The sequence below is a fragment of the Saccopteryx leptura genome, chromosome 1 (assembly GCF_036850995.1).
Source record: "Saccopteryx leptura isolate mSacLep1 chromosome 1, mSacLep1_pri_phased_curated, whole genome shotgun sequence".
Lineage (NCBI taxonomy): Eukaryota > Metazoa > Chordata > Mammalia > Chiroptera > Emballonuridae > Saccopteryx > Saccopteryx leptura.
This window is the reverse complement of record NC_089503.1, coordinates 209,814,274-209,828,825: the sequence shown is the minus strand read 5'-3', so window position 1 is coordinate 209,828,825 and position 14,552 is coordinate 209,814,274. Positions and strand designations below refer to the sequence as shown.

The following is a 14,552-nucleotide window of genomic DNA, read 5'->3' as shown; positions in this document are numbered from 1 at the left end:
CAAGGGAAATTCTGCAGGCTTTGGACCCAGTGTTCATCCTACCCTGGGTATTCTTTTGGTTGCGACACCTTAGTTGTTCATTGTTTGCTTTCTCATATGTACCTTGACCGTGGGCCTTCAGCAGACTGAGTAACCCCTTACTCGAGCCAACGACCTTCGGTCCAAGCTGGTGAGCTTTTGCTCAAACCAGATGAGCCCGTGCTCAAGCTGGCAATCTTGTGGTCTCGAATCTGGGTCCTCTGCATCCCAGTTAGACGCTCTATCCACTGCACCACTGCCTGGTCAGGCTGGGTATTCTTTTGGACTCATCACTTGACAATGTTTTTTCCCCCAAGTCACAAAACATGTCTTGGAAGGCTCTTCCTTTAGGTTAAAAGTCACTCTTTGATGTGTGAGTTGGAAAATCAAAGGTGCTGGCTGAGACTGGTCCTGTGAGTGAAGACTAAGGTCCCAGCCAAGTTTTTGACACCTTAGTGCTTGTTGAGTGTGATCTTCCCAGCGAGGTGAATGAGCATCCAGTCACTGACGGAGGAAGAAGTTGCTGCCTCATCATCCTGAGGAGTCACGTTCAGCAGTCTGATGATGTGCTGTGATGACTTCAGGACTGGCTTAGAAGATACTTTTATATAATTATTAAGATACTAACAATGTTCAAAAAGAAGGAGGAGGAAGAGGAGGAGGAAAAGGAGGAGGAGAAAAAGGCAAAGAGATGACTTCTTACTGTCTGGAGGTTTTATCTCAAAGTTTCTCAAAGTTTAATGTGCACAAAAATCTTGTAGAGATCTTGTTGAAATGCATCTTTGTGTTTCTGAGGTCTTGGGCAGGACCTGAGTTTCAGCATTTCCAAAACGCTTCCAGGTCTGCCCACACCTCTGGTTTGCGAGGGCCCTTGGAGTAATCGGGACCTAGGATGTCTCCTGTCAGTGAGGATTTTCCTTTTGTAATCTCATCTGTTATATTTTATTTATTTATTTATTTACTTACTTACTTACTTATTTATTTATTTATTTATTTATTTATTTATTTATTTATTTATTTATTACAGCTGTGGTGATGGTCCTAAATAGCATGAGTGTCAGCTGGAGTGCCCGGATCCAGATTTTCCTAACCTTCTTTAAGCTCATAGCAATTCTGATAATTATAGTCCCTGGAGTTATGCAGCTAATTAAAGGTATGGACTGAAAAATGAATGCTTTGTAAAGGACGTATCTGCTTTTGGTCTCTTATAGCACTAACTTTCACTTGTACTAGCTGAATCCCTTAATCAGTTTCAGCTTGTGAAGCTTAGACTCTACCCCACCATCTAATTGAGACGAAAGGCTGCTACACAGAAGATGAGTTGGTATTTAGAGTGAAATGGCAGCCAGAGCATTAAGACGAGGGCAAGCAACAGAATAAGGCATCAGTGAATTCTCAGCTGTTTGAAGTGAGAACTCAAAGTGAAAAAAAGAAATCTGCTGTCAAACTACACATATGTCCTCTTCTTTTGACTTTAAAATAGTTCAAGGAGAGTAGTGAAGATTAAAGATACCTGGGAAATAATGAAAGGAGATTGAGAGTCCTTTTACTTTGTGGTTACTGATTTGACTTGAGGATAGAATCTTGACAGAAGAGGAGTCAGTACTGAAAACCAAATGCTATCACACCAAAATTGTTGTGTGTAAGGCCTGTAGTCACGGCCATCACAGCCAGGCACGTGCAGGTTCTCATTACATTCGGGCAGATGGTAGAGAAACAGTGAAGCCAAAAACTGGTGGGCCCTTCCTTTATTCTAGCCTTGCAACCAGCTGGTGAGTGAACATACACAGGGCTCCAAAACCCACTCACACATTCTCTGGTTCCACAACCAGGAGAATATTTTCTGGTTTTTCCTAGAATCAAAGGCCCCACTAGCCTCAATCATCTCTGGTTCTCCATCTGCATGCCTTCTGCTGTCTGCACAAACTGGTTTCTCCTTCAGCACCCACCATCTTGGCTTCCTTCTTCCTCCTTCTGCTTCTTCACAAACTTTTCTTGGCATGAAAACCCCTCCTCCAGTAACATCAGCATAACAGTAGTCCTTCCCAAGCAGGAAGGTAATCACAGATCACATACCTGGGCAGTGCCATTTTTAACAATAAAAGTGAGCAAACTAAAAAAACCCACAAATTTTTATAAACTCATTTGCCCAACATTGTGCAAACTTCATTTTGATCGTTACATTATTTTTCATGTAGACTCTGCATGTCTACAGAAATATAATGCTGTTTTCTGGGAGTACTTGCTTGCAGGGTTGACTGGTTAGAAAAATGAGATGGCTGAGGGGTGATGTCATTTAGAGTTTCAGTTGTTTTTGGGAAGGAGGCACATGCAATAACTTGGATTTGGTGGAAAGTGTTGGAAAAGAAACAAGCCCAGGTGAGTTATTTAATTAACGATGGGTATACGAGTAGGAAATAAATGGGAAAATGAGATGAAATTGTAAAGGAGTGATGTATAACTTGGGCATGTTAAGTATTTAATGTTTGCCTGGACATTGTCTGTTCCAAGAAAGGGAATTTATTGAGAAATTTAATGAAGCTGCAAATGAATTACATAAGGCAGATGGAAATGCTGCAATCCAGCAAAAGCAGTAGAGGCATTAAACAATAACAAAGTAGGAAAGACCCACCCCCCTGTAGCCAGGGAAAGGGAGTTGCTGTGGTCCATTTAATAAGCCCAGTGGGAGATCTTAGAGCTCTCCTGGCTCAACGTTTGCATCAAATCCAGCAACCTCGGCCAACTCCGAACAAACACAGTAAAGGAAGACAGGAGCTGGCTCTCCTCATTCATGTTGGCCTCCATGGAGCTGACCTGCCCATATTTTATCTGATCCATGAGACATGTAGGAAAAACCATCTCTTTTGTTTGTGCTTTCTTTTTTTCTGGGCTAACTTTTTAGTCTTCTGTAAGGAGTCTCTTCTATTTTTGGAAAGTGCAGAAGCGCTGGGTCATTCACCCTACATTTAGTTCTGGTTTAGGTTCCAAAAGATGATAGATCATCCTTGAAAATGAAGGCATTTTTTCCTACTTTATCTGTTTGGTGTAATGGAAGACTGTAGTCAGCTTTTACCACTTAACTGGCGTGTGTGTGAGGAGGAGGGTGCCCAGATGTCCCACGAACTCCCTGGGAGCAGAACTCATGAGAATCTTTTGGATCTTTTTTAACACTTGACAATCGAATGATCCTTTAATTATGGTAGATCTTATGATATCAATGCTTAATGTGACCAGACTTCCTCACAAAGCTAATCTGAGAAATGCCCCCAAAGTATTACCACATTTAAAGTAAGTTTTAAGGCCTGACCTGTGGTGGCACAGTGGATAAAGTGTTGACCTGGAATGCTGAGGTCACCAGTTTGAAACCCTGGGCTTGCCTGATCAAGGCACATATGGGAGTTGATGCTTCCTGCTCCCCTCCTACTCCCTCCCTCCCTCCCTCCCTTCCTCCCTCCCTCCCTCTCTCTCTCTTTCTCTCTCTCTCTCTTCTCTAAAATGAATAAATAAAATCTTAAAAAATTAATTTTAGCATTTTGGAGAGCACTCATCACAGGTAGATTTACTCTATTCCTACAAAATAGTGATTTTTCTCTAAGTCGATCACATATTTTTCCACATTAATTTGAAACTCCATCCTGGAAGGAAAAAAAATTTTTTTTTACTAGTATAGATTGTGTATTTCTGCTCTAGTCAGATCCTGAAAATAGTTCTATCGTCTATATTTATTTAGGAGAATTTGTTGAACTTCCCTTTGAATGTCATACTTTCATAGCTGAAATATCCCTGAAGTTCAAAAATGCCTCTCGTTTGAAATACTTTCACAGTGGCACTTAGCAGAGCCTGTGCTTGGGACCTGATCTTTATGAATTTTGGTTTCTCTTATTCATGAGTCAGTGCAGCACTCTTAGGAATAGTGTCTCTTTAGGCCAAGGAGACCACAGATCACGATAAAAAAAACAGCAGACGTTTTTATCTGAATTTCAGCATTTATAGTTCCCTTTCATAAGGACACAGAGATGTTTTAGTAATGCAGGAATTTCCAAATTCACCCTATCATTTTAATAAATGAGCTACATTTGGGAATTGGATGCTTCAAGGGAAAAATCATTTAGTGTGTGACTCAACATTCTCCACTTTTGCTCTCACAACTCTCACATATTATATTGATATATATATTGTTGCTAGGCAACCCAGGCAGTAACTGAGATTTGAGTGAACAGAGGGGTCTCATACACATCTGCCACCTTCTTTAATTTACTTATGTTAAGACCAATTTTGAAACAATGTCACACTTTCTGTTTGGGTAATCTCACTTGCTGTTTTCTTTGGGAGAGACTTCTTTATACTTAACCTCAAATATCGGCTGACTACATCTGAATTCTTGTTTTTTTGGCAGTTATCCAAAAATTATACAAGAAAAGGGCCCATTATGATTCTTAAAGTAGAGAAAAAACGTGATCAATAAGAGTTCAATCCACATGCTCATGTAAAGTTTGTTAAAATGTATCTGTTTGAGAGTTCGGTATAATTTATTTTCAGTGTTTCTAGAAGGAGCCCAAGTACCATTCTCTAGGAAGAGCCAGTGCGTTTTCTATGTACAGTGCCAAAGAGTAGATTTTTGGTGTTTTTTTTGTTTTGTTTTGTTTTTGTATTTTTCTGAAGATGGAAAGGGGGAGAGACAGTCAGACAGACTCTCGCATGCGCCTGACGGGGATCCACCCAGCACGCCCACCAGGGGCGACGCTCTGCCCCTCCAGGGCGTCGCTCTGCCGCGACCAGAGCCACTCCAGCGCCTGGGCCAGAGGCCAAGGAGCCATCCCCAGCGCCCGGGCCATCTTTGCTCCAATGGAGCCTTGGCTGCGGGAGGGGAAGAGAGAGACAGAGAGGAAGCAAATGGGTGCTTCTCCTGTGTGCCCTGGCCGGGAATCGAACCTGGGTTCCCCGCACGCCAGGCCAACGCTCTACCGCTGAGCCAACCGGCCAGGGCTAGATTTTTGTTTTAACTTTGCGTGCCATCTGGTCTCTGTCACAGCTCTCCTACCCTGCCATTTTAGGGTGACATCAGCTACAGACTGATAGTGTCAATCACAATTCCTAAACCAGTCGGCCCAGCTACACTCTGATAACACTTTATTTACTGAAGAAGCTTGGGGGGTGGGGTAGAACAGATTTAGTTGTAAGGTTTTTCTTTTCTTTTTGGTGCCTGATGAACTACAAGGGAAAAGCATAAAGTGAAATGATGTGAGAAGGTGAGTCTAGACTTTCTTACCACCTCCCCCGTGAGAATAGACCCATGAATATTTCTTCCCAAGCAGCCCGTTATCTCATTTTAAGGACTTCTCTTATATTTCTTAAACTATAGGTTACCAAAGATCCTTTAGTCTTCATTCATGATTAAACTCTGTGAAGAGTAGAGATACTCAAAACAAGGATTTAAAGAAAATACTATTTTTCTCTTTGCTATAATTTTATTAAAAGAGAAGTGAGAAATACTGTTAGTGGTGATCAATACACTTTTGGGATCCCATCTCTAGAATGGATACAGTCTTAAAAGACAACACTGGCAGTGAGCAGAGGGTAAGAAGCCTGCTCCGGAAACAGTATAGTTTATATCCAACCTCCCGTTGCCCCCTGCTGGTGTTTGTGGTTGAAGAATGAATGACAACCAGCTCTGGGAAGGTCTTCAGATCTTTCTCTTGTCATTGCAGGGCAGACACAACACTTTAAAGACGCCTTTTCAGGAAGAGATGCCAGTATTATGGGCTTGCCCCTGGCTTTTTATTACGGAATGTACGCATATGCTGGCTGGTAAGTTGCTATCTCCAGACGGTGGTTTGGTGGTTCGTCTGGTTCATTAACTCCTTCGAGCACCTTGGCGGGGCAAGTGGGAATCCTCAGAACCCAGTGCAATTTACTTTCCTTGAAGTGAAAAAGATGGTGCAGCTCCCTCCACCGGCCTGGTTCCTGTGCATGTGACTTAATGCAAAGCTAACTGAGGTTTCCAGTCAAGGTGACCATTAGATTGAGCCGAATGTTATATTTAAAAAAGACACACACACACACACACACACACACACACACACACACACACACACACAGCAAACCAATGCTGAGCTTTAAGAACCAGTACAAATCACTTACATGTGCGGATTAGTGATGACCTAAGAATGGCATGAGATGTTAGAGATTGCTACTTTGCTTGTCAAAGGCCTTTCTGCTGACACTTCAGGGTGTTTACAAACAGTGAATGATTGATCTTTCTCCACCTTCCCATGAGAAAAAAACAATTCAGATATACAAATCAGGGAGATGTTCCCAGGAAGTCCAGCGGTACTCTAAAGGCAGGGAAGGAGAAAGCCAGGTAATGAGGTCAGTTGTACTAGGTCATCTGTTACACTTCAAAGGCCCTGACAAATTCCTTAAAATGTTCTCAACATTTGAAAACAAAATATGCAGCAAAGTTCATTGAAGTCACAATGCTCTGGGGGTGCCATTGCTCTGAGGCATGTCCACCTGGGATCCGTTCTGGTTGAAGTGTTAGAACTTTGTATTCACACGCCTCACTCTGTTTGGGAATTTGAATATCAATAATTGTGGATGAGACTGGGATTTTTCCTAAATAGATTTTATTGATCTAGTATAGTGGTTTTTAACCTTTTTCATCTCATGGCACAGAAACAACTGAAATTCTGCGGCACACCAAAAAACATACCACATTTTTTGCTGATGTGATCAAGCAGTAGGGATAATTTTGATTCATTCACACTGGACACCTAGTGTGTTGGCTGTTTTATATATATATATATTTCACAGTCTAAGGGAAAAGAGGTCAGTGCCCCTGACTAAACACCGGTAGAAAATCTAGTAAGATTTAGTTGAAGTGACTATAGCTAGAAAGCCTGCTAGGTAGAAAAGTATTATTTAAGCCTCAAAATCATTGTAGTCAAATTAAATTTCACTGTTTAGGAATGATTAGTAGCAGTATTTCTTCTTTATTATTTATAGAGCTAATAATTGTACAGATTTAACTGTGAGATTATTCTATGAGTCCAAAGATAGTATTAGGAAACTGCACTAGTTCAAAAATTATGTAAATGCATTTTAAACACAAATAGAATTTCCTTTTATTTCTTTAGTTTTTAATTTCTTACCTCCCAGCTAATGCATGGCATAGAAAGATTTATTTCAAAATAAATGGATGTTTACCTTATTAATCTCATTGAGTTATAAAACTACGTATAGCATTAGGGGAAAATTAGGAGAATACAAGAATTTAAAATTTTAACATGGCTTTTGAAGCAAAATATATTTGGAGGTCACTGGAAGATTATAGCTCCAAGGAGTATAGTGTAAAATATTTGTATATTGCCGGAATATTTTTATAGGCATTTTGTGTAAGCCTTAGTCTTGAATCCCCTGGTATTTTGAAGTCTTTTTAATTTTTGTCCAAAGCATAAAGGGCTCCTGGGGAGAGGAAAGAACAGGAGCTGTGATCCCAGGGAGAGCCACAGAATCAACTATTCTATGGCTATTCAGCCTGGATCAGAGCTCTGGAGCCCTGGGGCGTCAGCCAAGCTACTGAGAAGGTCACCAGGAGGCTCCAGAGAGAGGTGGGGAGGTGACAGAAGCTTTCAGCTAGAGCCAAATGTTGGGAGCCTGGCAATATTCAGTTGGGATTGTGGAATGTGGAGATCGTCACAAAGGAGATCTGATTAATTCAGTTGAATGAAGTTTCTTTTGCTTGTGTGTACCACGCATCTGTTCCCATGGAATATTAAAATCTTCTACCTAACTCACTCCCCCACCACCAGCACTGAATATTCAGGCCACTTGCTTCATGTGGAGCAAGTCCCTACTTCTGTAGGCTTTTGATGGCTCAGATATTTCTTTATGAATAAAGACTATATTCATTTTGAATTATCTTATTACCTTAATATCTTTTTCTTGATATTGAACCCAAAATGTTACTCGTTAAAATGATTTTAAAAAGACAATGTAGATGGTACAAACAACCTTGATTTAACACTTGCGTGAAGTGGGCAGACTCCATTCTCAAGGGTCCACAGACCAGCACAATAGAGTGGAAGCTTTTGTTGGATAAAGAATAATGAATAAGGAAGAGAAAAGTAGAAAATGAATAGGGAACAATGAAATACGTATGAGCCCAGAATTGGCTTGGTTTGGGGGCATTGAGCAGCTCCATGTTGGGCTTAAAATTTTATCTCCACATTATTTAGAAAGTAAATGGGATTTACATGAACCTTTATTTATAATTAAAAAAATTTATTTTTATTTATTGATTTTTGAGAGAGGAAGGGAGGGGGAGAGGGAAAGACAGTGACAAGAAGAGAGAGAGAGGAAAGAGATATGAGAAGCATCAACTTGTAGTTGCTCCACTTTCACTGTTCATTACTTACTTCTCCTACATGCCTTGACTGGGGGGCTCAAGCCATGCCAGTGACCCCATGCTCAAGCCAATGACCTTGGGGTCATGTGGATGATCTCGCACTCAAGCTAGCAAGCTGGCCCTCAAGCTGATGATTTGGGGGCTTCAATCTGGCGACCTCAGTGTTCAGGGTCAATGTTCTCTATCACTCTATCCACTGAGCCACCACAGGATAGGCTTCTTTATTTATACTTTTACTCATATAATCCTCATGTCCACCCCCTTTTTTAAAGAACAGAAAACTGTCTATTTTCTAATGTTCTTGAGGATTCAATCATAATACAGGAAATTAAGGCCAGGATTTTAAGTGAAATGTTATCTGATACAGGTGACTTAGGGAGGAGACAGATAAGTAACTCTATTTCTGTAACAGGTTGTTATGCTACCTGAGTGCTGCCTTGTGGATAAGTAGAGTCTGGTTGTTAATCTACGGCCATCAAATCTTAGAAAAATAAAAGCTGTGTTTAGAAGAAATAGTCTGTTGGCTTGGAGTTCAAGAGGAGAAGTTAATATCTGGATATAAATGGAACAAGAGGGAGACTAAAAGAGCCCCAGGGAGAGGGGTATTTATTCATTTTCCAAATGTGATGCTGCCTCTCTGACCTCTCTTTGACTTTCATGATGTATTCACAAGACTGAGCTGTGGAATTATAACTAGGGTGCTGCGAGTGAGCGTGCGCTCCCTCCGCTGCTGCAGTGCCAATGTATGATGAGAACAGAAAGCATGGTTGGGCACTGCACAGAGGTAGGACAGAAGCAGTGATTGTCCTCCGAGCTCACCCACCTAGGGTGTGAATCACAGCAGGCGGGACCCCAGTTGTCCTGGAGGTCTTACTCTGTTGGCAATTCTTCTCTTGCCCGTTGAATAGGAAAAAGACACTGCCAACCCTGGGATGTGAATACAGTAGGATTTTGGCTGTGAGGAATGCAGAGCCTTTTCAGAATGATAAAAACTCCTTCAGAGAAACATGATGAGTGGGAAAGAAATCATTAACCCGGCCAGGTCACAGAGTTGGGTCAGAACAACTTTAATTTTCTTGCCAATATCTGTATTCAGAGAAATATGTCCATCAGTTTCCCTTGTGACCCACAGGAGCTCAACCAGTTTCAGCCCAAACCTGATCCAAAGTTAAATATTGGTTGATGGGATTTTTTTTCTTTAAAGTGTGTGATAGAAAATAGATTTTCAGTGTCTTTTTTTTTCTTCCTTTTAAATCTTGTCCTCAGTGGATTTGGTCTTTCTAAAGCACCTGCTGCAATTATTTTATACCATTGTGTCAAATCTAATCTAAAGAATAAGCTTCTTTTTAAAATAATTCCCGTAGTTGGATCCTGGGATGCATTGTCAGCATTGCGGAGCCTCTTACACACAATGGTGGCAAAACTGGAACAATAGGTCTTGTGAGCATTCTCTGGGGGCCGTGGAGGAGATGGGAACCAGGACGCATGCTCTGGACTCATTGCTGGAGGCCAGGGGAGCACAAAGTTGTATTTCCCACAGGATGAGAATGTTTGCAACAAAGTAAGCAGCTTTCTCCTTCCCACCCCTCCCTGCCCCAGCCCGTTCTTTCCCTCTCTTCTCTGGAGCTATACCACATATTAGAAATTGTGTGTTGTTTTTTTTTTATTATTATTATAGGTATTTCCTTTCTTGCTTTAACATGGTTGGAAAAGACATCTCTAAAACAAGTGTTAAGTAGGAACTGGTTATTTTTGACATGAGGGACCTAGAAATATTTCTTAATTGGTATGCTCTTTTTTGTTTTGTTTTGTACATTTGCTTCCTGTACTTGCCATTGCTTTGGGCTTCTAACAAACACATCAGATCCCTCACAGTGCGTGTTCCAGGTAGAAGTATTGATTGCTGGTTGCCTTCCTGGTAGAACTACAACCTCTATTGTTAGAAACGTACACTCTCGTCATTAAAAAATATCTTTGTGTTTTTTTTTGTTTTCTTTTGTATTTTTCTGAAGCTGGAAATGGGGAGAGACAGTCAGACAGACTCCGGCATGCGCCCGACCGGGATCCACCCGGCACGCCCACCAGGGCAATGCTCTCTGCCCACCAGGGGGCGATGCTCTGCCCCTCCGGGTGTCGCTCTGCCGCGACCAGAGGCAATCTAGCGCCTGGGGCAGAGGCCAAGGAGCCATCCCCAGCACCCGGGCCATCGTTGCTCTAGTGGAGCCTTGGCTGCGGGAGGGGAAGAGAGAGACAGAGAGGAAGGAGGGGGGTGGAGAAGCAAATGGGCGCTTCTCCTATGTGCCCTGGCCGGGAATCGAATCCGGGTCCCTCACACGCCGACGCTCTACCGCTGAGCCAACCGGCCAGGGCCAAAAAATATCTTTGGCTCCTAACTTTTTGGATCAATGGTAGCGGTCCTGTTTCCTCAGCTATTCACATGTTTCTACTTAAAACATATCTTGAAAATAATTAGACACCTTAACCTTGTTAAAAGAGAGATGGATGCAATTAACAATTTTAAAAGTAAAAATTGATTCCAATTGGGCAGCATCTTCCCCGATTTCATACAATTCCACCTCCAAGGAGTTGTACAAAATGAAAGAGTTTTAACAAGGAAGTTATACTAGATTGAAAAGCAGATTGATGATTGCAGGGTTACTTTCCTGTTCAGATAATCTAACCAGCTCTGGTCAGACAATTCCTGATTGACTGGTTTCAAATTTCCTTTCTGGGAGAGCTGAAAATATAATTAAGTCTTGGTGTGGTGACATGAGGCTTAAGCAGAAGTGACTCCATTTTGGGCCTGTTGTACTGTTTTGAACAACCATGAGCATCAATTGCCTTCTTGTTCATTTAGATAAGTTATTTTTATAAAGATGGAATATGGCCTTGGCCAGTTGGCTCACTGATAAAGCATTGACCTGGCGTGCAGAAGTCCCTGGTTTGATTCTGATCAGGGCACACAAGAGAAGCAACCATCTGCTTCTCCACACCTCACCCTTCCTCTTCCCTCTCTCTCTCTCTCTTTCTCTCTCTCTCTCCCCTGCAGCCATGGCTCAATTGGTTTAAGCATATGAGCACCAGGCACTGAAGATGGCTCCATGGAGCCTTTGTCTCAGGTGCTAAAAATAGCTCAATTGCCATCATAGCCTTAGATGGGCAGAACATCAGCCCCAGATGGGGAGGGAGGTGGGGTTGCCAGGTGGGACCTGGTCGGGGCACATGCCGGAATCTGTCTCACTATCTCTTCTCCTCTCACTTGGAAAAGAAGAAAAAAAATGATGGAATATGAGAGGCTTACTCATCTTTAAATCACAAGGACACTTAAGTATGATATGTATATTAAAGGCTAATAGGCTAATATTCTAGCCATTTGGTTTTAGATTATGGAGAATGTGTACCTAACTGAAATATATTGAAAATATATACTTTTTTTTTTTTTTTTGCAGAAATTTCCAAGCCTATGATAGGAAGAGGTAGAAAGGTCTGCCTTTACATGTTTGGCTTCCCCATTGTGGCCCCTTGGTTGTCCCATGTTCCCTACCCAGTTGTCTGTGTGTGCGTATTTGGGAATGGAGTCTGCCTCAGTCTTGTATCTTGGAACCCTGAGAGAGAGCTACAGGGCTCTAAGTGGTCTCCAATAGTCCAGGTAGACTGGAAAAAGAAGTCAAGGACGCAAGGCAGTAGACATTCCTGAGTGATGTAAGTAGGGTCACAGAGTGAAGAAAAGGAGTCTGAATCTTTCTAGGGCCAAAACTATAGGGTAATATTTGCAACCCCATAGAACTAGAAAGTGTAATATTTTGTGCCCAGTGTACTCTTGTCATGTAACAGACCTAGAAAAATATTTAAGACTTGGGAAATACTTAAAAAGTTCTGCTCTGTAGTTATCAACTTATAGTATAACGACTAACAGTGTGCCTAAAATTAGCTGCCTAAATATACCAAAAAGAAAAACATCAACTTCAGAGTCATGTGGCTTGAGGTTATTTGAAGAGATGCATACTAGAGGAAAGTGAATTGAAAGGGTGAAGTGCAAATTGAGAATTTATTATCTTTTATCTCATTTTCTGTTCCTACTTGCCCTCTGTGTTTATATTTAGAAAGTCAATTCCCTAAAACTGAGCCTTGCTATTTTCATACTTCTGTTGCTCTACAAGTTTTGATGGACTAGGCCCATGATGGCGAACCTATAATACGCATGTCAGCACTGACACACGTAGCCATTTTTGATGACACGTGGCTGCATGTGGCCGCATACCAGAGAAGTATGGGGCCGCATGCCGAGAAGGATGTTTCATCCTCAGCTCCTGCATGGCCAGGTGCAGCCGAAGATAAAACATTTGCTGTAGTTAGACACTCTGTGCCGGAGGTCTGTAAGCCAAAACATTTTTGTTATTTAAATTATAAATATCGCAAAATTATGTTTTTTTTTTCTCAAAGTGACACACCACTTGAGTTATGCTCGTTTTTTTGGCAAATTTTGACACACCAAGCTCAAAAGATTGCCCATCACTGGACTAGGCACCACTACTAAAATCTGGTTTCTCGCCTTGGCTGGTTGGCTCAAGGGTAGAGCATAGTCTGGCATATGGATGTCCTGGATTTGATTCCCGGTCAGGATACACAGAAGAAGCACCCATCTACTTTTCCACCCCTCCCCTTCTTGCTTCTCTCGCTCTTCTCCTCCTGCAGCCATGGTTTGATTGGAGTGAGTTGGCCCCGGGCTCTGAGGATAGCTCCATGGCCTCTGCCTCAGGTGCTAAGAGGAGCTCAGTTGCCAGCATGGCCTCAGATGGGTAGAACATCAGCCCCAGTTAGGGGGGAGTGGGGTTGCTGGGTGGAACCCAGTCAGGGCACATGCAGGAGTCTGTCTGTACCTCCCCTCCTCTCACTAAAAAAAATAAAAATAAAAAAATAAAATCTGGATTCTCAGAAACCAAAGTCCACATGTACTTAAATTGTATTCTCCCCACACCACACTTGATACTGCTGAATACTCAGCTGTTACTCGTGTCCCTGTGTGTAGCTTTCCTCCACACCCTGTGCCCATGTGCTCCACTCAGTCTGGGATGTCCTCACACCACTGGCCCAGGGTAAATGTTAAGCAGTTTTGAACACTCTACTGGGCTGACGCCTGCACTAGAAAACCCTTTCTGACCTGCCTGTCTGTGTTAGATCATGCCCCAGCTCCCATGGTGCCCTTGTGTGCTCCAGCATTGCCTCCCACACTGTATCATGCTATTTTATGGACCACCCTAGAAACCATGAGCTCCTTGAGTACAGAGCCTATGTATTTTTCTACTTTCATTTCCTCAGTGACTGACACATGCTCATTTCATCTGTTGCTGGGTGTGGGATGTCAAATATGGTAGAAAACAGTTGGCAGGAAACAGGCACCTACCCTCTGACCCTGCAATCCTATCCTGAGCATATTACCAGGAGAAATGAATGCATGGTTTCCAAAGGACATGTATATGGTGTCTGTATCCATAATAGGTATGAATGAGAAGTAATCCCAGTGTGCATCAACAGTATCTACTGTTCCATTCATACAGTGAAAAGCAACAATGGGAAATAATGAGTCAGGCTACATCCAACAACATGGAAGAGACTTGCAAACACAGAGGCCAGCAAAAAGCCAGAGGCAAAGCATAAGAATTGCATAGTAGTCATACACACAAATATCAGCCTATTGTGATGAAACAAGCAAAACCAATCTATGGCGATAAAAGTCAGAAATGCCATTATCTCTGCAGGAAAGTGGAGGAGGTGGTGTTACTGGAAAGGGCTAAGAAGGAGCCTTCTAAGGTGCTAGGAATGTTTTATCTCCTGATCTCATTGTTGGTTACATAAGTTTATAACTGTGTAAAATTTCTCATCCTTATACGTTAAGATGGGTACACTTTACTGTTTGTATTTCAGACTTCTATAAAATGGTTATATAAAAAATAATTTCATCAATAGGGTTATAGGAAAATGATTTGTGGGAGCCTTTGGTTGTGGAACATTTTCATCTTACTCTGTTTATAAAATTTTAACGATTCTCAGGTTGATTTTAAATATTTCAAATTTGAGACTTTGAATTATGATCATAGAATATGTTAATTGCTTATAATTTAATTAT

The 14,552-nt window shown here is 41.8% G+C and overlaps 1 protein-coding gene across 1 annotated transcript in view; it reads left to right on the top strand.

Moving 5' to 3' along the window:
• Nucleotides 1-14,552, top strand: part of SLC7A11 (solute carrier family 7 member 11) — a 74,926-nt gene that overhangs the window by 15,188 nt on the left and 45,186 nt on the right. The window contains exons 4-5 of the mRNA XM_066385231.1: nucleotides 1,046-1,171; nucleotides 5,727-5,826. Coding sequence (XP_066241328.1) covers nucleotides 1,046-1,171; nucleotides 5,727-5,826 — 226 coding nt within the window. The remainder of the gene's footprint in view (nucleotides 1-1,045; nucleotides 1,172-5,726; nucleotides 5,827-14,552) is intronic.